Source organism: Morone saxatilis, unplaced genomic scaffold (genome assembly GCF_004916995.1).
Source record: "Morone saxatilis isolate NCDOM2014 unplaced genomic scaffold, NCSU_SB_2.0 Contig1, whole genome shotgun sequence".
Taxonomy (NCBI): domain Eukaryota; kingdom Metazoa; phylum Chordata; class Actinopteri; family Moronidae; genus Morone; species Morone saxatilis.
The window spans coordinates 3,604,102-3,631,450 of NW_023339651.1; the positions used below are offsets into that span (position 1 = coordinate 3,604,102).

General features: G+C 41.3%; 1 protein-coding gene across 1 annotated transcript in view; it reads left to right on the top strand.

Annotated features, from left to right (window-relative positions):
• The first annotated feature begins 9,577 nt into the window (after positions 1-9,577).
• dhx8 (DEAH (Asp-Glu-Ala-His) box polypeptide 8) overlaps positions 9,578-27,349 on the top strand; it is an 18,628-nt gene continuing 856 nt past the window's right edge. Inside the window, exons 1-23 of the mRNA XM_035658836.1 lie at positions 9,578-9,769; positions 10,072-10,157; positions 10,253-10,325; positions 10,628-10,719; positions 10,844-10,950; positions 11,091-11,519; positions 11,619-11,763; positions 12,158-12,364; positions 12,477-12,564; positions 13,291-13,388; positions 13,632-13,779; positions 14,351-14,532; positions 14,952-15,146; positions 15,249-15,434; positions 15,551-15,761; positions 15,850-16,031; positions 16,543-16,683; positions 16,816-16,971; positions 17,485-17,622; positions 17,849-17,977; positions 18,343-18,539; positions 18,626-18,805; positions 18,926-19,001. Coding sequence (XP_035514729.1) covers positions 9,661-9,769; positions 10,072-10,157; positions 10,253-10,325; positions 10,628-10,719; positions 10,844-10,950; positions 11,091-11,519; positions 11,619-11,763; positions 12,158-12,364; positions 12,477-12,564; positions 13,291-13,388; positions 13,632-13,779; positions 14,351-14,532; positions 14,952-15,146; positions 15,249-15,434; positions 15,551-15,761; positions 15,850-16,031; positions 16,543-16,683; positions 16,816-16,971; positions 17,485-17,622; positions 17,849-17,977; positions 18,343-18,539; positions 18,626-18,805; positions 18,926-19,001 — 3,555 coding nt within the window. The 5' untranslated portion in view covers positions 9,578-9,660. The remainder of the gene's footprint in view (positions 9,770-10,071; positions 10,158-10,252; positions 10,326-10,627; positions 10,720-10,843; positions 10,951-11,090; positions 11,520-11,618; positions 11,764-12,157; positions 12,365-12,476; positions 12,565-13,290; positions 13,389-13,631; positions 13,780-14,350; positions 14,533-14,951; positions 15,147-15,248; positions 15,435-15,550; positions 15,762-15,849; positions 16,032-16,542; positions 16,684-16,815; positions 16,972-17,484; positions 17,623-17,848; positions 17,978-18,342; positions 18,540-18,625; positions 18,806-18,925; positions 19,002-27,349) is intronic.

Here is a 27,349-nt window from a genome sequence, read left to right on the forward strand (position 1 = left end):
ACAGCTCTCCATGCAAACTAGAATCCAGGCAATTGCATTATCTCTGGAGACATCTGGGAATGACAACGTGCAAGAGATTGAAGCAGAGTTTGTCACTAGAATTTATTGTACGTAGCACGGTCCTGGAAGGGCATCTCCTGAAACCCCAACATTTCAGCCACTCAGTGCTTAATAAAATTAATTATGAGAAGAAAGCTAATCTTTTTAGCTATGTTCAAATAATAAAAAATAGAGAATTACTTTGACCGAGAAAAAAGGTCTTCTTTGAAGTCAACACATACGATGTAATATCGAGTGCTGCCCAGCAGCAGTAAGCTCAGTGCTGCCACTGGTCACAGAATGCATGTAAAGGAGACTACTGTGTAGTGCAGTAGTATTGCTTTAATAGTTCCTCTGGCCACCAGCAGCAGCACTGCGCCATCTTTGATTTTACATGCTTTGTATTGACTGTGGCTGTAGACAGAGAACTGGATACAGTGACCCTGGCAGTATTTCAATGAAAAATCCCAGACAGCCCAACAAGCATTTCCCTCCATAGAATTAATACTCATTGTAATATGTTTTTTTTTATAAAGCTTTCTAGAAAGAGTGTGACATCACCAGGGGGCCAACTTAAAATTTTTGTTACTTTGCACTTAACGCCATTTTATTAACCACCTTTTAAGTCACTGAGACGATTGCTTGCCATTCAGAGTTTGTATTTTAAACATTCGTCCTGTACTGAATTTTGTGAGCCGGTGAGTGACTACAATGTCTAGGTTTGTACATATCGTGGTCCGAGATCAGGACATGCTAAATGGAGATTTCTAGAGAGCATAAGAAGCCAAAGGGAATACAAATCCAGATGGGAATCTGTAGTAAAATAAATCATTGTGCTTGCGGTGTATAACAGAATTTGCAGGTACATCCTAGGCTGAAGTCTCCTGCAGACACAGTACGCAGGGAAACACATGGCCATTCACTGTACTAAGAGTAGAGCTCTATCCAGAGGTGCCAGATAGTTATATATTTTCAGGGTAATACAAAGAGTAGTTTAAAGTATTTAAAAGTTTATTCAGTTTACTGACAACGTACAGGATACTATTAATTGCCCTGATACTACAAACCCCAGCCTCCTGGTATCTGGTGCAGGTTGAACCAGACAGTAAGAAGTATCTGAAAATATTATTTTTTATTATAATTATTGTTATTGTTTAACTCTCAGTTGACGTCACTGTCACAGGCATGCAAAGCAAAGGAACAATATTTAGGATTCATTTCCACGAAGCACAGGGCCAAACAAACATGCAAGGACATACGGTCAAGCTTTAGGCAGCGCTCTGGGCTAAATAAATACACACTGTCTTGTCTTTCAATAAACACACACATGCGCAGGAAACCTCCGAATATCTACTGTGATCTCCTCTCACACCACCCACACCTTCATTACACCGAACCTCTTCTCACCTGGACCTGTCCTCCCTGTGATTACCCAATCCCCGGTTGTTCCCAAGCACCCACCACCCCCCTCTTTACCTCCTCCTCCTCCTCCCAACATGAGTCCAGTGGGTGGTGTGATGTCAGGTTTTTGTGGTGGGCTGCTTATGACAGGTCCAGACAATCAGCGTGTTTGTAAATGTCGATGTGTGATTTTCAAATCTTTGTTCATGGTCAGGGTTTTAAAGGAAGATATTTTTATGGTAATTGTCGCTGGTCTATTTTACTATATATTTATGTAATAAATATGTGACTAAATTTACATCTCACTGGCTCTTTTTGGCTCTCAGTTCTCCAGCCAACTACATCATGTGCTGGAGGGTTTTCATTAATGGACTAATAAATTAAACCCACAAAAACCTTTTCTTGTTATCACCTCATTGTCTCTCTTATATGCAGTTGTATATAGACTTTTGAGTCACTGTAAATAGGAATAAGTGTCATTAATTCTATCATGATGGTATCATATCTGAAATTAAAATTGAAGATTAGAGCTGGATATCTTAATATCTAATCTTGATTCCTGCAAGTGCATCATAGCGATTTGTACTGTCCTTACATGTTACTCTAAAGATGAAAAGTATATTATCACTGCATCAGTACTTTACAGAAATATACTCTGCATATATAATAGATGAAAATGTAAATGTCCCTTTATACATAATCCAAGATGAGCACTTAATCCTACTTATATAGCTGTGTTTGCCAGTGGGGTGCAAGAAATATTTGCATAATTGTAAAACAATGTTATTAACAGTTGCATGCAGCAAAAGAATGTAGAGTCAGTGGGCTGAAGTAATGGCTAAATGAGGAGTAAACAAGGTTTGTCTGGTCAAATCAGTGTCGGACTGGATAGGCACTGGCAGCACTGCTCAGTTCATCAGCACATGTCACACCATATCCTGCCTGACTTTTTTTGACAGATCAAATCAAATGTCTCTCAGAGTGCTGTGAGGTATCCCAGTGAGAGACAGCTGGTCCTAGGGCTATGACGGCTAATTCTTCAACCCAGAGTGATTCGTCGTCACAGATGGGAGGGCTGTTGCCTGCACCCTTAGTTGCAAAAAGAAAACATTGCTTAATTCAGTGTATCTCTGTTGATGATGTGTTGCTGTCCCATAGTGAGCTCCAGCCTGTTCTGTGTTGCTAAAATGCTGAAAAAAAATCACATTTTTACACCTTGTAAATCCTCATGTCATGGGTTTATGATACATGCTTTTGCTGCAAGTTGAGGCAATTTGGATTAGGGTTAGCAACCCAGCAGCTCAGCAAATTGTGGAAAACCTGTCACCAGCTCCCTTGTGACACCTTAAAGTCATACAGTACAAATATGAAGTAATATGTCTTTCCAAAAACCTTAAGGGAAAAAAATAAATGTTCCACATAAAATGGGATTTATGGTTGAAGAGTGTTCAGTTATTGCTCTCTTGTACAAACAAGGATCCAGGTTGGAGTCTGACCTGTGACAGAGGACAACATTAATGATGATGTGGAGTAAAGATCTACAGGTTATAAAGGGTCACTTGAGGGTGACATATCCAGTCTGACAGAGTATCGCCATCTGGTGGTCAAATAATGAAAAAAATATTGTGACCATCCTGTGGGAAAAAAAAACATCTTCAAAATGTCAACTTTTATTAACTTCTAAGGAAAACAGCTTTGTTCAAGCCTTGTTCAGGGAAATATAACCACATAATAAACTTTATATTTTTTTTTTTTAGAATTACATAAATACAAAAAACAATTCAAACATTGAATATAAACATTTTGTTTTAAGCTTCATGAAAATTGAAAAGTGCAATATCAACTATTTGCCAAAACACATTTTCTTGTAAAATAGTTTATGCGGTAAAATAAAACTATTTCTTTTTAAAGCAACATTTATAGTTTTTTTTTTGCCACTTGGGGGCAGTGGAACCAATAGTAAACACAACACTGACATAATATTACATTATAAAGTTGTTATGGCAAACAGCTGCATTAGCATTAATTGAAGTCTCCAACCAGCAGACTAATGCTGGCCCAATATTTACTCTCCTATTCGTTCTGTTTTTGCTCTTTACCAACTGCTGAGGGAAACATCTGTCTCTTTATCTGCTAAATTCTCCACTGTGTTCACCAACTGGCTTTTGCTGATAACAGCTACCTACTGGTTTTGGAAATTAGGTTGATGACAGCCCTGAGTGGGAACCAAATCAGGAAAGTTGCAGGCCATAAAACAAAAACGAGCTAAAAGGCTCTACACACCCCAGAGGGGAGCTGCAGAGTCAGTCAATTGTGCTGTGTACTATGAGTGAGCCATTGTTAATACAAAATATTGATCAGTGCAGCTTTAAAGATAGTAACTAACAGAGATTCTTGATTGATGCTTAATGACTGAAATTAGTTTTTAGTTATTTGTTTTGAAATCCAACTTTTCTATTCCATTTCTTAACTTCTAGAATAAAAGTTGTCTTATACCATTCTTGTCCCAGGTTTTATGCCACAACAAGATCAGTATTGTAGGTGGCCTGCAAATCCATTGGATTTGGCATTGTACTCTCTTCACTTCTAATGGAGTAACTGCATGTGTGTAAAGGAAAGCTGTGATTCATGCTCCTGGATGCTGCGGTTCACTGCTGTCTATATTCTGACTCATCTGGAGAGGTGCGTAATTGGGTCTATTACAGTGTAGCAGGTGATGTGAATGACTTGAAGGCTGTACTCCCTAAGAACACAGGTTTTTTTTAAATTTGGTGTAGGCAGGGTGGATCTTTTCACATGAAGTCCGCCATGTGGGTGGAAGCTGTTGTGGGGGCTGTGATCTCACAAAGGCAGCTTTTCCGCCAACCAATCCCTCTCAAGTTGGTTGGACGATAGCCCAGCCCCCTCCTCTCTCTCCCTCTGCCTCTCCTTCTCTTTCTCTCTCCCTCATGCCTTGTGTGTGTCATGCACACACCCTCTCTCTCTCTCTCTCACATACACACACTTCATGCTCCGTCATAGCAGGAATTTTCCACTCAGCAGCAGGAGAACATTGCAGCCAGCTGCACTGTCAATTGCAGTATATGGTTGAATTTCAAAGACAGTTTGCAGACACCCCTTTTTCTTCCAACCTGCTTCTCCTGGCTTTTTCCTCACGTGTATAGCAACACAGATGCACACAACCGCAGCTATGTAAAGTACATGGTGTACTGTACGTGTTCCATGCCTGTAAGCCAGCAGCAAAACTCCTCATTTTCATTTATGTCTGTGCTCTATTCTTTGCAACACTGGCTGAAAAGAACACACAAACATGAACACGTGTTTACCAGGACACTGGAGCAGAAGCATGCTAGTTCAAGTATAAGGACCCAAGGGAGACGGCCTACTATTACCTCTCCCCCATCTCCCCCTGTCTCTTTCACTGTCTTGTACACACTTCTAAAGAATCTTTCATGGACCAGCTCCATCAGTAGCTCTCTTTATTCTCTCCTCATCTCTATTTCTCACAGTCTCTCCCTCTTTTGTGTCACCACCGTAAACTCTTGAGAAGATCAAGGACAGCTATGCATATGTAGCATGTGTTCTGTGTACATTAGAGGCCTCTTACGTAAGTGTGAGCTCACCCTCCTTCCCTTCCTGTTGCCCATACATTTCCCTGCTTCCTCTCAAATCAGGTCAGGTGAGGACGGCAGAGCGAGAGAACTGCTGTGGTCAGGTTAAGACGGCATTGAAAATACAGACGTAATCTTGGAAATATACACCACACAGGGGGGGCACGCGGAAAGATGACGGGGTATTTGAGGAACATTTTCTATAAACATTGGCTTGACCTGAAGCCATGTCAATGGACAGAAAATAAATAGATTCTGTATTAATTCAAAGTAGCAGCACAGTGCCACCTGTTTCAACATTGTTTTTCTGCAGGTGTTCATTACCCAATGTAATTTTAAATATACTTTTTGTCTACTTTTATATACACTATATGGCCAAACGTTTGTAAATACTCCTCTTCACTTTAAGTCTGGTCAGTGATTTATGGTTTGGGTTTGGTCCAGTGTTTAACATTTAGGAAAATCTATTGGAAATGGAACATAATAATTATAGGTATATTTTCATTTGTGTATAAGCAACAGAAAATAAAAATCATGTTTTAATCACCTTTAAATTAGCTTTTTTTTCCGTTTGTATCTATGTAGGAAGCAGTTGAACCGCCATGTTTCTGCAGTAGCCCAGAACAGATCGCAGCTACTCCCACACCCTTGAAAAGCGCTCAGTAGGCCATTCTGTAACTTCACCCCTAGAGTCCACTAAATACTACAAACTGGTCCTTTAAAGGTGGAGACAGCGACCCTGGAGAAATCCTGATAAACACCATAGTGCGACCAATGACACAGCAAGTATTGTACCTAACCCTGAGTTTTGGGTTTGCAAACTGCTGCTCAAATTACCACACAGAGAGGCCGAGGTTGTTTGCCAGAGCGAGCACACCGTCTCCAGACAGCAATACTCAACTCTCCTGCTACAATAACATCACAACAACAGCATGTGTTCACTGTTAAATATCTGAATGTATATTTACTGTACATTACTGGCTACTAGTTGCATTACTTTCACAGCAGGTTACTGTATGTACATGTACAGTAAATTACTGGTAACTAGGTACATTACTTTTACATTAAGTTTTTTGTACTTTTTACGGCAAATCTTTGTGAAATAACAGTGGTGTGCTGTGACCTCACTGTAGTTATGCAAGCATATTACTCTAATTTAGTATGCTCCTGTAGAATTACTGTATTTATCTGTAACTTAACTGTTAATGTCCACCACATTACTGTAATTTAGCAGTATGCTGTTACACTGTTACCTGACGCACAAATCCTGGATGGAATGGCCGGAATGGTGTTTTGTGGCTCGGTCCAGTCCACTTGGTTTGTTTCTCATTTACAGAGCTAGAGCTGTGAACAAACACTGGATTTTGTTTCAGCCCACTCAAAGAGTGTAAAGGTAGCAGACCGTGAGGAGATATTCACTGAATTTGAAAGGACGTGTATTGGATTAGAATTGCTTACTTCACCTTAAAGGATATTCTTACAAAAAATACTTTAACATTTTAGAAATACATGTAGTACCAGGGATTGGCTTAGCTTAGCAAAAATACACCTACTGTACCACCACCTCTATAGTTGGAGTTGACAGAAGAGGTTGACCCACTCTATATTTAGATTTTGGGCTACACACACCGTTTTAATGTCATGTCCATGTCTTGACTGGCCTGCACAAAGCCCCTCCTCAACCCTATCCAACACCTTTGGGATGAACTGGAACACCGACTGAGAGACAGACCTTCTCCCGAAATCTGTGCCTGACCTCTCTGATGCTGTTGTGGCTGAATGGAGTCAATTCCCTGCAGCCAGGTTCCAAAATTGAGACAGTTATAGCAGCACATTAAAGCAATGGTCTCTGTGAAATGTTCATCACACATTTGGCAGTACTTTTATATTAATCTTAGCTGCAAAAGGATTGCAAAAATGTGGGTTGTTTATTAATGCTAGAGCTCATGAATTATAGTAAAAATGTATTTTTCTTTACTCTTTACAGTACCAAAAAAGGCAAACAGCTGAATAAATTCCAGATTGTATTTTTAACGATACAAGGGGAAGAAATACTTCAATAATAAAAAATGTATTGACTTGGAAAAAAATCCTGTGGGGCTTCTGAGGAAAGCAACCTCCTGGGATGGAATCTTTTCCGAGAGAATCCATTACTGCCTAAGTCAACATAAGAAGACATAAAAATGTAAAATGTACACTTCTGGAGAAGCGAGAACGGGAGTGTGAGAAATGACAAGTGAAGCAAAAATAATTACCAAAGATTACAGAGGTTCAGCACTCATCCAGTGTAATGTACTGTAGTGAGACACATGCAGACATAATCTCATAGGTTAACTCCTTCTTAAAATGATAAAATATTAGAGGTTGCGTGAACGTCATGCAAGAACGTATGGAAGGTTCCTTGGTCAGGAATTAAGTAGTAGTTAAATAAGTGGTACGTTTATGGAAGGGTAATGAGGATTAAATTTAATAAGGAGATTAAAGGTAGGGGGTCTGAGAGCAGAGGGCCAACTACACGCTAACAGAGGACAGTGTGTGTATGGAGGGTTCCATAAGATCAGGTAGAGTTATGGAGGTGTGTGGAGGGTTATCCCAGGACGAGGGGAGGAAAGCTGTCTCCCATGTCCTGCATTCCAGCTTGTACTCCCAACATAAACACCATACACCTTATATAATACATTATGATGATCCTGACAGCACATACAGACTGATACAATATGCAGTCTTGATTTACCGGTCCACACTTCTCCCCTCAATAAAACACTTCCAAGACACCACGAGTCAAAAACCTGTTAGTGAGTGCAAAACCATGAATCATGTACTGCATGTAGTGACACTTTGTGTTCTGGCCAAGATAAAAAACTGAGATAAAGGCACAGTCGAAGCCTGAGCTAAGTGCTTGAGATTGCATAGAGTGATTAATTGATATAAACTGTGCACAGTAGAAGCCAGTAGTTGATATGTCATGGGTAATTTTTTTAAATAATTCTGTTTTTGCTCAACGATTGATAGACACTGCATGACTAAAAATGTAGACTCCTAAAACATTGTTGAATCTCTCATTCCGATTTTATAGTCCAGTTGCAGAGATTTACTACCATAAGAGTAGAAGTGAGGTCAGGAAAAATTGGGGTACAGTGCATCCAGAAGGTGTTGGGCGGGGTTGAGGTCAGGCCAGTCAAGCTAAGAAAATGTCTTTATTGACTCGTTTTGTCTATGGAGGCGTGTTGGAAACAAAGTTGGAAGCACACTGTTGTCTAAAATATAACTGTAAGATTTCCCTTAATTGGAAGTAGCCCAACCACAAAAAACAGCACAAGACTCATGGTTCTACTGGTTCCCTTGGGTTACATATGAGCTAAATGGAATGAGTAACATGTTTTTTCCATGTCTAAAGTATCTTAAACCCATCAGAGTGAATAAATCTCTTTATTGCACTGTAACAAATTATTTAGGCAACAAGGCTACGCTAGACATAATGTAGTTCTCACAATGCACCCTGAGGGCCAAAGCTAGATCTGTGGGCTGACAGAACATAAAACATAAACCATAAAATGAGTTTGGATGTGTTAAGATGTTTTTTTGGACACAAGGCGTTGCACACAATAATATCTCTGCCAAAATCTGCTAAAATATGGATTAAACATTTACACAAGCCGTATACAAATCAAGGAAGGGAGAGGAGCCAAATAATATATAATAATAAATAATAATATACCTCAGAAATATAATATAATAATTACAAAATACAGATTTCTACAGTCTGCGGCCAAAACCCAAATAACAAATTGATATTTCACACCAGTGGCGTGCACGGGGGGGCCCAATTGTTGAAAAACACGTGCTAAAGTGTCCTCTTGGGAGCCAAAACGCGTGCTAAAGTGGCCCCCATATGACCACATTACTGTTGCATAACTTTATGTTGGGCCTCTTGTTGAGTTCCTAGACCAGAACTATATTCACAGACCAGTTTGGGATTTTTATCTTGGGTGCTAATTTATGGTGTTAAAATGCACTAAATACAGGAAATTGTATCTATTAATTGGAAAATGTTCTGGGGGAAGAACCCCCAGACCCACTACGGATTCTATGTTCTTCATACTATCCATTTGTCACTGTGTGTTCTTCACATCCAATGTTGAAATACAACACAGTTATCAGTGATGCTGATCCTAACAGCAAACTACCCTGATTAGTCTGTCTAGTTAGTCTGTTTTAAAGCTATTATAATGTGCCATTTTGTATAAACATATACGTGTCTAAAGTGCCCTCTACAGTTGTGAGACCGCGCTTTATGTGCCCTTTTTTTTCTTTTCGCCCCTGCCCTTCAAAAAGTCTGTGCACGCCACTGTTTCACACTAAAAAACTGCACATGTGGCGACATCACTGCTGTTGATATTTTAAAAGCATTGTTGGGAGTTTTAGCGCCATCGTGTGGCCAAAACCGGCACCCCTTATATATCGGTGGTGGTGACGCGGTGCAGGGGTCAACCAATAGCGAAGCACGTTTTGAGAGCGAAGCACGTACGAAACAGAAGCGGAAGTCGCTCACATCCAATATGTCTGCTGGCGTTTAGCTTTCCCTCAACAAAAACAAGACTCGTGGAGAATGGCAGACGGCGGAGTGGACGAGCTGTCGCAGCTTGAGTATTTGTCTCTGGTGTCCAAAGTCTGCACGGAGCTTGACAACCATCTGGGAATAAGTGACAAAGATTTGGGTGTGTGTATTTTTGTGGCTGCTCTAAAAAAAAAAAAAACGACAAAGACTGATTAGCTTATGCTAACTAACTGTTGTGAGTTAACTCTTAACGGGGATGTGTGTTCCCGTCATATAAAGTGTTTTTTTTGTTTTTGCATTGTTGCCATCCGAAGTGTGAGGTTAACTCGAGTTGTGGTCTTTTAGTGAGGTCTCGAAATTGTCGTTTTTTTTCGGTTCCGGAGTGAGTTTCGATCATCGTGAGGAGTCAGCTGACTTCTTGAACACTTTTTGTCCACTGCTAATTTGTTGTTGTTTTTGCAGCTGAATTTGTCATCGACCTTGCCGAGAAACAACCGACCTTTGATGGATTCAAAGCTCTTTTGCTCCAAAATGGAGCCGAATTCACGGTAAGCTGAGCGCTAAAACAGTCGTGTGGGGATGTGAAGCTAAGGTAACTCCGAGCAACTGATCCGTTTCGTGTGTTTTCTTGTGTCCATTGTAGGATTCTCTCATCAGTAATTTGCTCAGGCTCATTCAGACTATGCGACCTCCATCCAAGGAATCTGCGAGTAAAGGTGAGTTCGTTAAAAGTCATGGACTGCCAGAGCATTCATTTAGTTTAGTTTAACGTTAGTTTAACAGCTGTGAAGTTACAAATGACAGCCATGATCTCACAGAATTAATATTTTAGTCTTTATACTCTGTTGTGGAGGCAATAGTATGTCTGCCATATAGAGATAGGTTTGATTTTAGGATTGTTAGAAGTAAATTGGAATGTGATCTGAGTAGGTTCAACTCTGTTCTGCACCAGAAAGCATATTTTACCTTTCTACATATATTTCTACCATACGATTGATCGGTAACTGTCCATTTTCAGCCTCTGAGGCGTTGGTCAAGCCGAAGTCAGAAAAAGACAAGTTGAAGGAGTTGTTTCCTGCACTGTGTAGAGCAGATGATCCAGCACCAAAGGTACGTGGCTCTGTTATCTGCTGGACCTGTAATGTCACCATCAATGCAAAGCAAGATCTTTACTTATAGACTGGTTGTTTCTTATGAACAAAAAGAGAAAATATTCACCCTTTGACTTTCTCAGAGACTGCTGGACGAAGATGATGTGAAAGTAGCAGCTGATGCCATGAAAGAGCTGGAGATGTTTATGCCCAGTGTCAGTGGGACGGACTCCAAAAGCAGCAAGAGCAAGTAAGCAAGTTGCCTTCTTGAACTAGAAATTTCACATGTAAGCAATGTATGCTTTGTTTAGTGTAGGAAACAACAATAACATGTCAGTGGTGGCTTGTGATATTTACTTTTATTTACTGTTTCAAATTATTTTTTTGCAGGTCGGAAAAAAGCAGACGCCACAGCCGAAGTCGCAGCAGAAGCAGAGAAAAGGACCGACACAGGGACAGGGACAGAGATCGGGAGAAGGACAGGAAAAGAAGGCATCGTTCCCGTTCTCGCTCCAGGTCCAGGTCTCGCTCCAGAGACCGTGAGCGCCACAGAGAAAGAGATAGGGATAGAGATAGAGATAGGGACAGAGACAGAGACAGAGATAGAGATAGAGATCGCGGCAAAAGAAGAGACAAATCCTCCCGCTGGAGTGAGCGCTCGCCAAGCCCCAAAAAAGACCAGGACAGAGACTCTGACCGCTGGAAGGACAAACATGTGGACCGCCCTCCACCTGAGGAGCCATCTGTTGGTGACATCTACAATGGCAAAGTCACCAGTATCATGCAGTTTGGGTGCTTCGTTCAGCTGGAGGGCTTAAGGTCGGTGTAAAGTCACCAAAGTGGTATTAACACAACTTTTTTTTTTTTTCTTTCAGTTCTGTAAATTCGATCGTCATGTTGTTGTTCTTTTGTATGTAGAAAACGCTGGGAGGGGTTGGTCCACATTTCCGAGCTGCGTCGAGAGGGCCGTGTGGCCAACGTGGCTGATGTTGTCAGCAAAGGCCAAAGAGTTAAGATCAAGGTGCTCTCATTCACTGGCTCCAAGACCAGCCTCAGTATGAAGGTAAGAAGAGTCTCATCGAACAGATTTCTGTGAAGAATACATTCAGTGAAATTTATGTAGAATTCAGAAGGAAGACTTTCAGATTTATTTGTGTTACCCAGATTGAACAATTGTGATCTTGATGGCAGCATTTGTGCTTAATTAATTTAATTTCAAAAGATTTTGTTTGTGGGTGGATTTATTCTGATATTCTCTTTTTAAATCAGAGCTGGTATTGGTTTGAGCTAGTGAGTCATTTACAACTGAATTAGTAATTAAATCATTTAGATTTTCCCGTGAGAGATATTTGGAAATACTACATTTTATCGTCATGGGATCTTCTCCCAGGGTCGATTGTTATCCCTCGACTTATCAGCACAACATTTTTCTTATCTTTTCCTCCTGTCGTTGCCAGGATGTGGACCAGGAGACGGGAGAAGACCTGAACCCAAACAGGAGGAGGAACGTGGGCCCAGACGGAGGGGAGGAGATCTCCATGAGGAACCCCGACCGACCGAGCAACCTGAACCTGGGCCACGCCCCGGAGCTGGAGCAGGACGACACCCTGGAGCGCAAGAGGCTCACCAAAATCTCTGACCCTGAGAAGTGGGAAATCAAACAGGTGGGTCTATACAGCCTGGATTCCTGCACAAAGACTTTAAGGACAACTCAGAATCCCGTTGAAGGTCTGTTTTTATCAAATGCCAATACTCATTCTCTCTATCTGCCCTCAGATGATTGCTGCCAACGTCTTGTCCAAAGAAGAGTTCCCTGATTTTGACGATGAAACAGGGATCCTTCCTAAAGTTGATGATGAAGAGGGTAAGAAATAGTTTTCCACCCATCGTAGAATCAGTTTAATCAGTTTCTTTTTACTAGTGTGTAGCAAAACACACATACAGGTACTCATGTCTATACAAGTTTGTAATGAATGATTGTCACTGTTTGATTCTTTTACAGTATTTGAGTCAATAAACAGAAAATACACTTTCTTATGAAAACTCTTATGTAATTTTAATTATTGTTACGTTACATAACAGTGTTTTGCTGTTTCCAGTCCAATGGAGTGCCTCTATCGATTGCATTGTTGTTCCACCACTTTGGTCCAGACAGAAATATCTGAACGACTGAATGGGTTTCCACAAAATCCAGACATTTATGTTACCCAAAGGGTGAACTGCAGTAGCTTTACTTCACTTTCCATGTGGGGCCACCATCAGGTCAAAGTTTCCATTTGTCCAGTACTTTGATTTATATTCTGCAAAACAAATGACATTCCCATCAGCCTCAGCTGTACTTTGCATTTAGCTCTAATTATCAAATGTTAGCATGCTAATGAAGCTAGTGAAATAGCAAACATTAAACCTGCTAAACATAAGCATGTTAGCATTGTTATTGTGAGCGTGCTGGCTTGCTGGCATTAGTTCAAAGCACCACGTACAGTCTCACACAGACACTAGCATGGCTGTAGACTCTTGCATTACATTCTTATGAAATACGACTTGGAATAAATTGTTTGCTAATTGATCTTGTTTTGCTGCCATTCAGATGAAGATTTGGAAATTGAGCTGGTTGAAGAGGAACCCCCATTCCTGAGGGGACACACCAAACAAAGCATGGACATGAGCCCTGTCAAGATTGTCAAGGTTTGTGTGAACATCTAGCTGAAGACCCAGAGGAGAGACTTCACAAGAACTCACTTGAAAATATAGTTTAGTTTTGACAAGTTGGTGTGAACTGAAGGGAGGATTCTGTCATTTTTAGTAGGACAGTTACTTGAAAGAAGTTGATTTGAAAAATATATTGTTTTTGTTCAGCACACAGTATCTACAGCTTAACTAAATGTACACTTAAGTCACACGGTCCTGTGTTTCCCCCTTTGCCCACAGAATCCAGATGGCTCTCTGTCCCAAGCGGCCATGATGCAGAGCGCTCTGGCGAAGGAAAGACGAGAGCTGAAGCAGGCGGCACGAGAGGCAGAGATGGACTCCATCCCCATGGGGCTGAATAAACACTGGGTCGACCCGCTGCCAGACGGTTAGAAATCCATTAGATGTGCACATTAAGTAATTTCCAAGTCACAGATGTTGATGCTGAAGTACGATTCATCAAAGCGGTGGACAGCCAGAAAAACATTTCCCAGCTTGAAATTTGCATATTGATCATCTTCACGTCTGTCTTCAGATTTGATTTAAATATATATTTCAGTTTAATCTTTGCTTTGGCACTTGTGTTGATTATTAGAATCCATTTTGGAATGAAATCTGTGTGTTTGCCCCCGCTTTATCAAAACCACATCCCAGTCTGAGTCATACAGGAGACTTGCTCCATGATGGCAGCAACCCCTCAGGCTTCCCAGTACTGGAGATAGTTATCTGGCTTCCTGCATCCCCATATCTGGCCGGATGGAATAGTCTTACCATGGTTCAGTGTGCTTGAATGCCCTCCATGGCCCCAGGTGGTCTAGAAAGTTTCCAGTGGTTGGCATTATCCCTCCATAATCATACAGATCTGGCAGTGACGTAGCTATAAATGTGATGAGATTGAGTGTTAAAAATAGACTTCGTTTGTCTTCATTATCAAGCACACTTCTACTCCTCTTTTACAGCTGATGGTAGGCAGATTGCTGCCAACATGAGAGGCATTGGCATGATGCCTAATGACATTCCAGAGTGGAAGAAGCATGCTTTTGGGGGCAACAAGGCCTCCTATGGAAAAAAGACCCAGCTCTCCATCCTGGAGCAGAGGGAGAGCCTGCCCATCTACAAGCTGAAGGAGCAGCTCATTCAGGTTTGTAAAGAGAACCCAAAGGGAGACTTCATACAGATTTAGTTGGATGCTTCACATGGGAGTTTATAATAGATTCTCATTAGGTTCTTAAATGTGATTATCTTTTTAACAAGCAGATGTTGATGCTTAAGTAGATTTATGCTTTAAGATGCATTGAGCATCTGCTGGATGTAAAATTACAATTATTTTTTGTTTCATTTGCATTCCTTTGGTGCTGATAAAGTGTGACATCAGGCAACTCCTACAGAAATGTGTCGAAATAAAAAATACATTACCAGTGCCACAGAGCACGCGGTTGCATTGTCTGTAGTATTATTCTTCTGTTGGTATTTTTTTAAACTCATATTAGCCTTAAGGGAAACTGACTGCCATTCAAGTGCCAGTTTATAACATTTGCTCTCCGTGTTTATCTGTCACAGGCTGTTCATGACAACCAGATCCTGATTGTGATTGGGGAGACTGGCTCCGGTAAGACCACGCAGATCACTCAGTACCTGGCGGAGGCCGGTTACACCACCAGGGGGAAGATTGGCTGTACGCAGCCCCGTCGTGTGGCCGCCATGTCAGTGGCCAAGAGAGTCTCTGAGGAGTACGGTTGCTGTCTAGGACAAGAGGTGAGTGATTTATCCGTTACAAATATCACTATCATGAAATGGGAACACAGTAATAGATTTGTTTAATCTCAAGAAGGCTAATATAAATATTTTTTGTTCCAGGTGGGTTACACCATCCGTTTTGAGGACTGCACCAGCCCTGAGACTGTGATCAAGTACATGACAGATGGTATGCTGTTGAGAGAGTGCCTGATTGACTCTGAATTGGGCCAGTACGCCATTATCATGTTGGACGAAGCTCACGAGAGGACAATCCACACTGATGTTCTGTTTGGTTTGCTGAAGAAGGTAAGGCAGATGAGCAGACTCTTCTTCATTCAGACATTCAGGGGAAGAACAGTTGAGTGACGGCTAAGTAAAAAAAGATACTGAGTGTTTTTTTTTGTGTGTTTTTTTCCTCTCAGACGGTACAGAAACGCACAGACATGAAGCTGATTGTAACGTCTGCTACACTGGATGCCGTGAAGTTCTCTCAGTATTTCTATGAAGCGCCCATCTTCACCATCCCAGGAAGAACGTACCCAGTGGAGGTTCTCTACACCAAAGAACCCGAGACTGACTACCTGGATGCCAGTCTCATCACAGTCATGCAGATTCATCTGACCGAACCTCCAGGTATGATTTTAATATCCTAAAAAACACAAAGGTGATCTCGTCCCCTGTAAACCCCAAAATCTCAAAATCTGTCTTTTCCTTTGTCCAGGTGACATCTTGGTGTTTCTCACTGGACAGGAAGAGATCGACACCGCCTGCGAGATCTTGTATGAGAGAATGAAGTCACTGGGGCCGGATGTTCCTGAACTGATCATTCTGCCAGTTTATTCTGCCCTACCCAGTGAGATGCAGACCAGGATCTTCGACCCTGCACCCCCAGGCAGCAGGAAGGTAATAAAATGCCCCAGATAGGATTAAAAGCTTGAGTTTGTTATTTTTTGGAAAGCCAACATGCCTACATTCAACAGTAATCTTTCAAACACATGGTAATATATGTATCTCATAAGATCGCAACGTTGCACTCTACCTAAAATGTCTGTTTGATGCATGTTAGTCCTAAAATATTCCACTTCTGGGAAAGATTTATTGTTCTCTTGGTTATCTTTCTTCACTTCTTATATTAATGGCCTGTTTTGTATGAAATCCCCTACAAAATATTCATTAATTCATTCAGTCCATAGTGTTGATGTATGGCTTGTAATTTTTGCCCCACTGCATCTTCAGCTGGCCCCTTGTAGTTTTATTTATTTATTTGTATTATTTATTACAGTACCATTTCTAAAATGATTTAGGTAAACAAGAGAAGTCATTGGTTTAATGGGCATTGATGGCACAAAAAAGGTGATTTTATGTTTGACATTTGTTTGGAGTAAATGTAATAATCTTAGTTTTTTTCCTTCAGGTTGTCATCGCCACAAACATTGCAGAGACATCTCTGACCATCGATGGAATCTATTATGTAGTGGATCCTGGCTTTGTCAAGCAAAAAGTGTACAACTCTAAGACAGGCATTGACCAGCTGGTGGTGACTCCCATCTCACAGGTACAGTATTGTTATAATGTGCTTAATATTGCAGCAGAAGAAGACCAAATGTTTCCTGATATATCTGCACATGACGCTGAAGCAGTTGGCTATCTTGCTGAGTTGTTTTTAAAATGTTGTTTGTTGTTTTAGGCCCAGGCCAAGCAGAGGGCAGGCAGAGCCGGCAGAACGGGCCCGGGGAAGTGTTACAGGCTCTACACTGAGAGAGCCTACAGAGACGAGATGCTGACGACCAACGTGCCTGAGATCCAGAGAACCAACTTGGCCAGCACTGTGCTGTCTCTGAAGGTAAACACTGTGCAACTAATCAAGCTTACTTATCCTACACAGAATGGGATGATTGCTGTTTACGGCGAGTATAAGCTAGAGACGTAGCTTAGATATCAAAGTATCGGAGTATGGCAGATTATCTCTCTCTGTTCCTTAACTGACCCTGCTATGTGCAATATTTGCAACAGTTTCAAGTTTCTAGTATATTGTCACTTTCAATTAATGTGACACAAAGTAATTTTATTTGACTGATAGTGTCACACCTAATTTAAACATCATACTTCATTTTTCTTATACTCATTATTCGTCAAAGTAATCATAGTTTTACGATTATTTGACTTTAAGAAGTATTTGATTGATCAAAGGAATTCACGCCTTCTCTGTAAACAGGTTTGCTATGCAGTAGCATTTGGTATAGAATAAAAAAGGGCCAAAAGTTGCAGCTAAATTTTCTCAGCCTTGAAGATTAAGTTTTGATTAAAACCATTAACATAATACGTTGGTATGCTTTATTCATGTTTCCTCCACCAGGCCATGGGCATCAATGACCTCCTGTCTTTTGACTTCATGGACGCTCCTCCCATGGAGACTCTGATCACAGCCATGGAGCAGCTCTACACTCTGGGAGCTCTGGATGACGAGGGCTTACTCACACGGTTGGGAAGAAGGGTGAGGAATGCTTTTACTTGGTGGTTTGCCTCAGCTGCAAGGACGAGGAGATTAAATCAAATCACATTAATGCTTTGTAGTTGGATTAAACTAATGTGTTGTTGGATGATAGGTCAGTGTGTGGTTGCTTTGTTTTTTCTATTATGTCCTTCACTTCCCTTTTATTTTCTTTTTAAAATTGCTCCAATTATTTTTGCTTTTTCTTGTCCCTGAATCGGTCTGCTAGATGGCTGAGTTTCCTCTGGAGCCCATGTTGTGTAAGATGTTGATCATGTCCGTCCATCTGGGCTGCAGTGAAGAGATGCTCACCATCGTGTCAATGCTGTCTGTGCAGAACGTCTTCTACAGGCCCAAGGTATGACCATGACTTCACTTCATATTCAGTGACAGAAAACCTTTCTGAGGGGCCATGTTTCTAATATAATTAAAGACCTGGGAAAAATAGTGTGAAGTGTTTTTATTCTTCTTGATTAGGGATAGAACATGGCTGTGCTGTTACAGTCCTTGGAAGCTAATAAATAGTTATTTAAAGTTTTGATGTTTCTGTGCGTAAAATAAAAAACAGCTTGAAGTCTATTATATAATACTATATAGACAGTTTAGCCTGTTTGTGGATAATTAAAAAAAAAAAAATAATTCTCCTGTTTTCTGTGTAAAGATCCAATCATACAGTGCTTTAAATGTACATTTTATCTCCTTTGTTTATTTTTTGTGTTAAAGGACAAGCAGGCCTTGGCTGACCAGAAGAAGGCAAAGTTTCACCAACCTGAGGGAGACCACCTGACCCTGCTGGCGGTCTACAACTCCTGGAAGAACAACAAGTTCTCCAACCCCTGGTGTTATGAGAACTTCATCCAGGCTCGCTCCCTGCGCAGAGCCCAGGACATCCGCAAACAGATGCTGGGAATCATGGACAGGTATGATTGACGAGATGACAACGCAGAACCACGATGCATGTTCTGAAATAACGTTCATATAAAATAACATGTTCTCTTTTCTTTAGACACAAACTGGATGTGGTATCTTGTGGCAAAGCCACAGTACGGGTCCAGAAAGCCATCTGCAGTGGCTTCTTCAGGAATGCAGCCAAAAAGGATCCTCAAGAGGGCTACCGCACCCTCATAGACCAGCAAGTTGTGTACATCCACCCTTCCAGTGCTCTGTTCAACCGTCAGCCTGAGTGGTACGACAACGCCTCACTTCAACGTTTCAGCAGCCAAACAAGAAATAAATGTCCTTTTTATAATTGCTACTTTCCAAATGTAAAAACAGCCTTGTGACATCCTGCCTCTCTCATCCTCAGGGTTGTGTACCACGAGTTGGTGCTGACCACCAAGGAGTACATGCGGGAGGTGACCACCATCGACCCTCGCTGGCTGGTGGAGTTGGCTCCGGCTTTCTACAGAGTCGGCGACCCCACGCGCCTCAGCCGGCAGAAGAGGCAGCAGAAACTGGAACCCCTTTACAACCGTTACGAGGAGCCCAACGCTTGGAGAATCTCCCGCGCCTTCAGACGACGCTGAAGATCTCCTGTGCCTTACGCCTTATACCAGCTGGACAAACAGTGTAGTGCAGACAGACTGGCAAAGACACTATACCTAATATTTTCATTTAGCTTTGCTAAAGCCAAACCTTCGACTGGACCAATGGTGATTAAACCTCAATTAATCGTCTTATTGGAATGTTTTTCACAATATTTAAGCTTTCTTAACTTCAGATGTGAACGTCTAGTTGGTCAACATTTCCTATATTGTATTTTCTATGAAATGTTTAACAAATAGGTCATTTTGATTTTTAAATGGTAAGCTTCACTTTGTTGTTTTCTGTGATTGGACATAAACACTGGATGCACTTTTATTTGTTGCTGCCGCCTCTTTATTGTCGCGTCTTGTCTGCATGGAAGTGGCAGCTGGGAGTAGCTTCATATTTACCGTACAGACATGAGAAAGGTATCAGTCTATTTATCCAAAAGAAAATAAGGTTCCCTAAAATATCTAACTGTTGAATCACATAATTAATCGCTCATAAAAATGGAAGCAAGAAACAAACCAAACACAGGAAAGAATAGTCTGGACTTCAGTTTGCGTATTATTATGGGTATTTATTAAGCAATCTCTTCAACCACAGTCATGTTTATGGATTGAATAGGCCTCAGATGTGAGAGGAATGCAGCTCTTAAAAACAAAACAAAAAAAATCCCTAATGAGATTAATTTAAAACAAAAACACCATAGCCTTATATACAAGTGGATGGGGTGGGCATGTGCAAGAGGTGCATGGGGTTTCAGGGTGTGTATGATGATGGGTTGGTACAACAGGGAGATTTCTGAAGGTGGGGAGAAAAGAGGGAGGGCGGGGGCTGGCTTTAGTACATGTAGCCTTTGGAGTAGGGCTGGGGGCCCATGTTCTGGGGGGCTTGTTCCGCGGTGTAGGGCACTCCCTCATCCAGGTGGGACAGGGGCACCGTGTCCTCCTCGTTGACGTAGCGCTCAAACTCGGCCTTCAGGCTGGGCCGCTGATTGTCGGGGAAGGCCAGGGAGATGAGGGCCTCAGGCTCACACACAAACTTGTAAACATAGCGCTCCCCTGCCACCTGGAGAGAGAGAGACAGAGAGGGAGAGAGAGAGAATGGCTTGAGTTTTCCAGGCGTGCAGACTTCTCAGTTTACAATTTAGGATCTTAAAGATCTGCGTTTGTATGAGTGGCCCAAAACTCGTCTGTTCATTTAACAGACACGTAATGTGGTTTTTCTCTCCCATAAATCATCGCAGTAAATGATCAGAGCTGCACCACATAAGAGGAGTGGATGCCGTGACCCAGTTATCATCTGACAAAAGTTACTCAGCTGTGATTGGTGAGATTAATCAGGATTTAATTTGACTCACTGCAACCTAGTTTTGCTTGTTTCATTCCGCACAATGCCAGAGACACATTTTAAATGTATCTACAAATAGCTCTACACATGTCAGCTATAAATCACTGTTCAAAACATGCCATTATGATATATTGACAACTGGTTGAACATCAGTGCCGCTTGTCAGTAAACATTTATATAATCAAAGGTTGAAGTTTAAGGCCTAAGAGAATAAAATAAGTGAACAAATGAGGTTTTAGTGACAATTACAATCACTAAAACCTCATGTTTGCTAAGGTTTCCATCCATATATAGTTTCTTTCTATATGTATTCATAGTAGTAACTAAAATGTGTACTTTTATTGTTTTATGGCACCACTTTTGATAGTTGTAACTTTTGTAATTAGTACTTACAAACTCTTTATAAAGATACTTTATATGCAAGTGGGCCCATAAATTGATAGAAGCGAACCTGTTGCAGTTACTCTGCTATAAACACATTATTGAGGTTTGGACATAATATCTGGAAATAAGTTGAGTTTACACTATGAAAAAGGTCGTGTTTTGTACCTTCTGCATGATTCCCTTCTCGTAGTAATAGCGCAGAGAACGACTGAGCTTGTCATAGTTCATGGCTGGACGGTTCTTCTGCATGCCCCACAGCCTGGCAACCTGAGGAGAAGGAGAACGAGGAGACAGAGGAGGGGAGAAAAGGAAATGGCTGTGGTTACACTTCCGGCATAGTTCAGCTTTGGTGAGGATCATTTAAAGGTGACTGGTTATTTGCTTGCTTTTCTGAAGGGCTTAAGAATATAGCCTTACTCAAATGACACGTCAACAGGAGAGAATCGCTTGTGTCAGCAATTTTTTTTTTCTTTCCTGAAGTTCATATTCCAAAAATCATAATCAGACACAGTTGTGTGTATTTCCACACTGTGGCCACTAGGAGTCCTCGATGGCAAGTCAAACTTCTCTCTGCTCTTTAACTCAACAGCGTCAACATGCCAAGACCAGGGCGAGTCCCCACATGTGGATTCACTTCCTTTTTATGTAACCCATTACCACTTGAATGCAACCAGAGTCCCACAGTGTTCGCAGTGAAATAGGAGTCATGGCTGGTTGTCAGAGGCAGGCCATGAAATACACTCCCAACCCAAAATTGAACCCTCAGATGACGAGGGACCACTAACTCTGATAGCAAATTAGTGTCTCACAACAACCCCACACAGGCAAGAGGAAGTAAATCAAATCATTTCGCCACAGTGAGCATACTTTGTGTTGACAAACATCTGAGATTTTGGAAGAAACTGTAAAGCTGGGAGGGGGGGGGAGGGTGAGACGCTCAGATTCATGACTCAGGAAGAGACAGGTTGTATCCCACAGTGGCCATCAAGCCGGCAACCCTGTTTGATCTCTGAGTGTGCTCTCAGCCCTAATTGCTCTTGTAAAACTCTTACCCCATTCATTTTTAATGTACAGTAAAAAGATAATGGAAAACACAGTATAGACCAATCTGTATTAGGGCCAACCTAAATGGACGCTGTCTGATACGTCCAATCAAATTGCAGACTTAAACATCGCAGAATTGTCTCGACTAAAGAAATGTGAGGAGGTGAGAGAGAACAGGGGTGTTGGATGATTCTGTGATAGCGCTTGTCCTTCATTTATCAATCCTGTGTTTCATGTACTGAATAATGAATGGGGGGCTAATGGAAGATGGATCAGAGAATAGACCTGTGAGGAAAGTGGCCAAATCTCACTTCTGATTGCTGTAATCTAGGTAGCGCCTTCAAACCCAGCTAACATAAATTCACTCCAAGAATAACTCCTGTCCTTATCAGATTTACATTAACATCATGATCCATATCAACACTATCTGTGAAATGAGGCATACTATAATACTAACTAAAAATAGTGCTGATGCATTTTAAATGGTATCTCTTCAATTCAAATATTTAAGATAATATTACTACAGTTTAATAAAAAGAGACTCTGGCCTGGAGAATAATGGAGATAATATTCAACAACACTGAGCAAGAAAATATTCAACATCATGAATAAACACTTTAATTTGGTTGTTTGCCACCAAAACCTGACCCAAATGGCTGTGAAAGGCTGTGTAAAGGCTGTTTGACAGGAGACTCACACTGTCAGTCAGGTCTTTCTGTCTCCAGTAAATACCAAGACATGTGTGAGCTGTAAAAGCAAATTCAAGCATCAAAATGTCTTTTAAGAGATCTACAGATTTTGCCACAGCCTGTACACTGATCCTCCATCTATGATTGTTACTCATGATACAGTGGAGGATCTGCTTTAAACAGGCAGAATACTGCACCTGTTCAACCAAATGAAATACTGTAATGAATCAATTCCACTCTGTAAGACGGCACCTCTACTCTTGCCATTTTTAAGTTTTCCTGTTCTAATTAAAGGAAAGATGGGTTTCAGGCATACCTCTTCGGGTTCAATGAGTTTGAACTCCATGCCGCGGCCGGTCCACGCGATGAAGTGGGCATTGCCTGGGTCGTCCAGCAGGGCCACCAGGAACTGCCAGAGCTGCAAAGAACCACGGCGCTGGTAAGGTGTGCCCTCACGAAAAACACCACCCCCCTCCTGCTTAACCTCACCTGGAACAAGGAGAAAACAGACTAGAGGTCAACGGGCTGTGTGAACACAGGTGTTAAAATGCTTTCTTTGTGTTACAAACGGACCGGGAGTTACTGAATCCGACCAGCTTATGATGCAATTCAAACATCTTTGTAGCTTCAGTTGCATTGTGGTTTACCCCAAGTTCATTTGATATCTGATACATTTTCGGCACATTAATCTGCATCAGACCATTAAGATTCAATCATTAAATTAGGCTCTAAAATGGTTCTTATATTACACGCACAAACAAGGAAATTTTGACTAATAACAGCTGGGAAGTATCTTAATTCTAGAGGGGCCAGTATGTCTAATCTTGATGTTTCATGTTTGTATACTGACGTAAACTGAATCAAATGCTCATTAACAACGGCTTATCAAAATGACAGCTAAAATGGCAGAAATGTGTTTGGTTGAGATAGAAACCGGAACATTTTTAGGGACATTTTAGCCCTGAGAGGAAAAAAATGGAAGCTAATACAGAACACATGCATGAATGAGGTGCGTACTACTTGTGATAGAAATAAAAGCAATAAATGAATACAGGGCGAAGCAACGCATAGGTAAGTGGACACTGATTCGTGTTTGGTTCTTGGTTGTTTACCGGTTACTGGATATGTTGTACACAAGTGTGGGAACATGAGAAGCTCAGCTAAGTTACTGCTGTTGTCTCTCAGAGAACTTGCACACTTCACTGGTTGAACCAGTGCTGACACCCTCAGGCTCTCCACTCAATCTCCTTTAGCGTCAATCACCTACACCACCAACACCATGGGAAACGGCTTGCCTCTGTTCTCACCGTGACAGAGGAGCCCTACATCGTGTGTGCGGAGAAACCAAACCCACTAACTAAGCTTTTGAGTACACAAAGACCCATGTACCCTCTTACACAAGGATCCCTGACGTCGATATAAGACGATCAGGTCAGGTATAGAGATTGGAGTGGGTGACTGTATGGCTAGTGTTTCTCTCCTATACCCACTGTCATCCAACTAACACCTCGCCAAGGGGATTGCAGTGTGCGAAAGAAATTGTGTGTGAATGCAGAGGGATTATGGGTACAACAGGCTCACCTTCGAACTTCTCTGGAACCACACGAGAGTCATTTTCAAACAGATAGCCTGGGAGACAAAGACAGAATTGTGTTAGAGTTTCAAGGGGCCTTGATCTTAGCACAAATAGGTTGTTCATTTGGGATCGGTGCCAAGCTTTGAATACCATCCCAACAAAATACAAGCATCTATTCATGCATTGAATAACGTTAAGCCAATAAGTGTGTACTCTACTTTTACAAAAGTAGACCAGAGCACTTCAGTAACAGGGAGAGGATTTCATATTGGAAACATTTGAAAGAGACTTGGATCTTTGCTCCCAGTTTCAGAGCCTGTGAACTTATTGTAACATCTCCTGGGCATTTAGGATTCATTCCTTCACTCTTATGTACTAAACATAATTGGCGAACAAGAATTTGAATTACCCAAAATGGTGTAACAAACAATGAGAGTGAAGAGAAGGATTGTTTTTCCTTTTTTGCTGGGGAAATAGGGTCCTTTTTCCAGGAGTTATGTTTATTCAAGGATTCTTGAGGCAGGGGTGAGGCGAGAGCCTCTGCCAATGGAAACATAGACACACCGCTGGTTAGCCAATGGAAACATGGACACTCTACGCCGGTTAGCCAATGACCGCAGAGCTCTAACCAGTGATGGCTCAATGTAGATAAAGCATACGAGAGGAGGAGATTGAACACATACAATACTGACATCACTATGATTCCTATACTATAACTATAATTTGGCAGGGCTGGGGTTAGGGATGAAATAAAGGTCACAATATAAGTTGAAGAGAAAATGCAAAGATTCTGATTACCTTCATTGCTATGCTGGGGGTTTGGGTAGCCCTCATTGTGGTGGTACATAGAGGGACATCCAGGCACATCTGCAATGGAATCACAAAGCTATAGGTCAAAATTTAACTTATTTGAACAGTTAAACAATGATAAACACAATGCACAACCATTGGATAAATCTCCACCCATCCATCTATTCATCCATTCTCTGTTTAACAACAGAAAATTAGATTTGTGGCCAAATCTGTGGTTTCTTATCAACCTTGTTGTGACAGGAAGACTGTCCATGAGGGGTTAATTGTTGGAGAATAATCACTTTAGTAAATATCATAAGTTCAAGTGAATAAAGACCCAAATGTCCTGGTATATCAGCCAATATCAGCTAGAGAACGTGTGTGTATTAAATGGATAGTGTATGTGATCAGCCCGAACATTGCAAGGACAAATGCTGCATTTATCATATCACTTCTCTTGTCTCTGGCGGTATTTTTAGGCCATGAGCAAGCACCTTCACCAGACCAGAAAAGTGGTACAGTATACAGTGTCTGCACTTTATCTGGGCACATCATTGACTGACTCCACTAGATGCATTCCCCGAAAATAGATTTTATATTCCTCCTCATAAACCCTTAGGCAAAATTCTCTGCAAGTTGGAACCCATTTATGTTATAATGAGTTCTGCAATCTGAGCAGTGTTGCTAAAAAGTTTTGTGGGCCATATCCTGTGACTGCTCTGCTCACCTTTGTGTGTTTTTGTATGTTTTTCTTTGTCTGTCCGTGCATAAAAAAAAAGGTGTGTCACTCACTATTCTATTTGTATTTGTTTTTATAAAGTCTGTCAACTGTATGAAAGAGACTAGCAAGAGCATAAAGACTGAAAGGTGCAGCTCTTTGCTTCTGGCTCTGGCCGTGACTCACTCCTGGGGAATGCAGCTGCAGCACTGTGACTGTGATAAGATGCCATTGGGGAAAATCAAACCCTCCATTCTGGGGCAGCAGCACTCGATCATACTGTAAATAATATGTCTGCCTGCAATGGCAGGCTCTCACCAGGGAGTGATGGGTAGGTTGGGTGTGAGAGCATCGGGGTTAATTGTGTACTGAGTGGCATGACCATTTTGTGTCTTTCATGCGACACAATAGCAGTGATTAAGCGCTGGAATGCCAATTTGTATGTGAAACTAGGAGTCTCATTTTTAAGCCTGCTTTTAAAATGAGACTGTAGACTTGTGGCATTTGGCTTTCATTGTTCACATTGTAGACATCAAAAGAAAGCACAGGTGTTGTTGTCATTACACGCCATTTACTTCAATACACATCTTTTGTACGCTCCATTACTTTCTTCCCATTACATGCCCATGACTTTACAGTTTGGGACAGGTTTTCTTTCAATTAAACGACGGTGAATGCATCATAGATCAGCCCCAAATAAACAACAATCATTACGGCCAATTTAGTGCAGTTGGCTTAGAAATCATATTGGGGCCTATGTTTTGTTTGCAGGGTGTATTCACTTAAAAGCTCTTTAAACACAAATGATCCAATTAACTGCCTGACAGAAACCATCTTTTTACTGCATTTGCAAATTAAATATACATTACTTTAAATGGTGGTGGATTAAGGTCTCCTTTTTCTAGTGATGTGGATTTTTTAAAGACTACCTTGAATTCTATGACCAATCCCTTTTAACAAATTAACTTTTTTATTTATGCTTCGTACAGCATTCCTTTCATACACACGGTTCTATAGACAGTTGATTGAGAGTCTGAGCTCAAGGAGATCTAGCGGTAATCGAGTGAAATTTGTCACCCTTTATTATCTTGTGAAACGTGCAGTGTCTTGTTTAACTGTCTGCAAAAGAGTGATAAACTCTGATCTCGTATGTCTGATCGGCCTCTGCATTTGGTCAAACTCATATCAGAGGCACTTCTTAAGGAAACCACACCAAATTCAACTTTCTCCTTCTCCCGGGCGGTTATCCACAAACAAACATCCTTTTGTACTTCTTTCTCAAGGTTGTGCGACTCCTTGTCAGCGCTATCGGGCCCCCTTATCAAAGGTGCAAGCATAAAAACCTACAGAGTGAAAAGAATTAGGTCGCTTTTCCTTGGGTTTTTATTATGCGTAAAGTGCGCTGGTTTCAGTGCTGGAAGGCATGCTTTGTAGCCAGCTGCTAATATACATGTGGGACCTGTGGGAATCTCAACAATAGCTTTTCTGCTCTGTCCTATAGAAGCTTTAATACAGGTGAACGAGTACACAATGTATGCAGAGTGTTAGATTTCTCACTCCTTGTTTTAAATTCAGAGAGGCAAGCAGAGGAGCTGGTTTCTGTGCTCTCCAGTGGTAGAGCTTGTTGTTAAAACGCCTGAGCTGGCTACC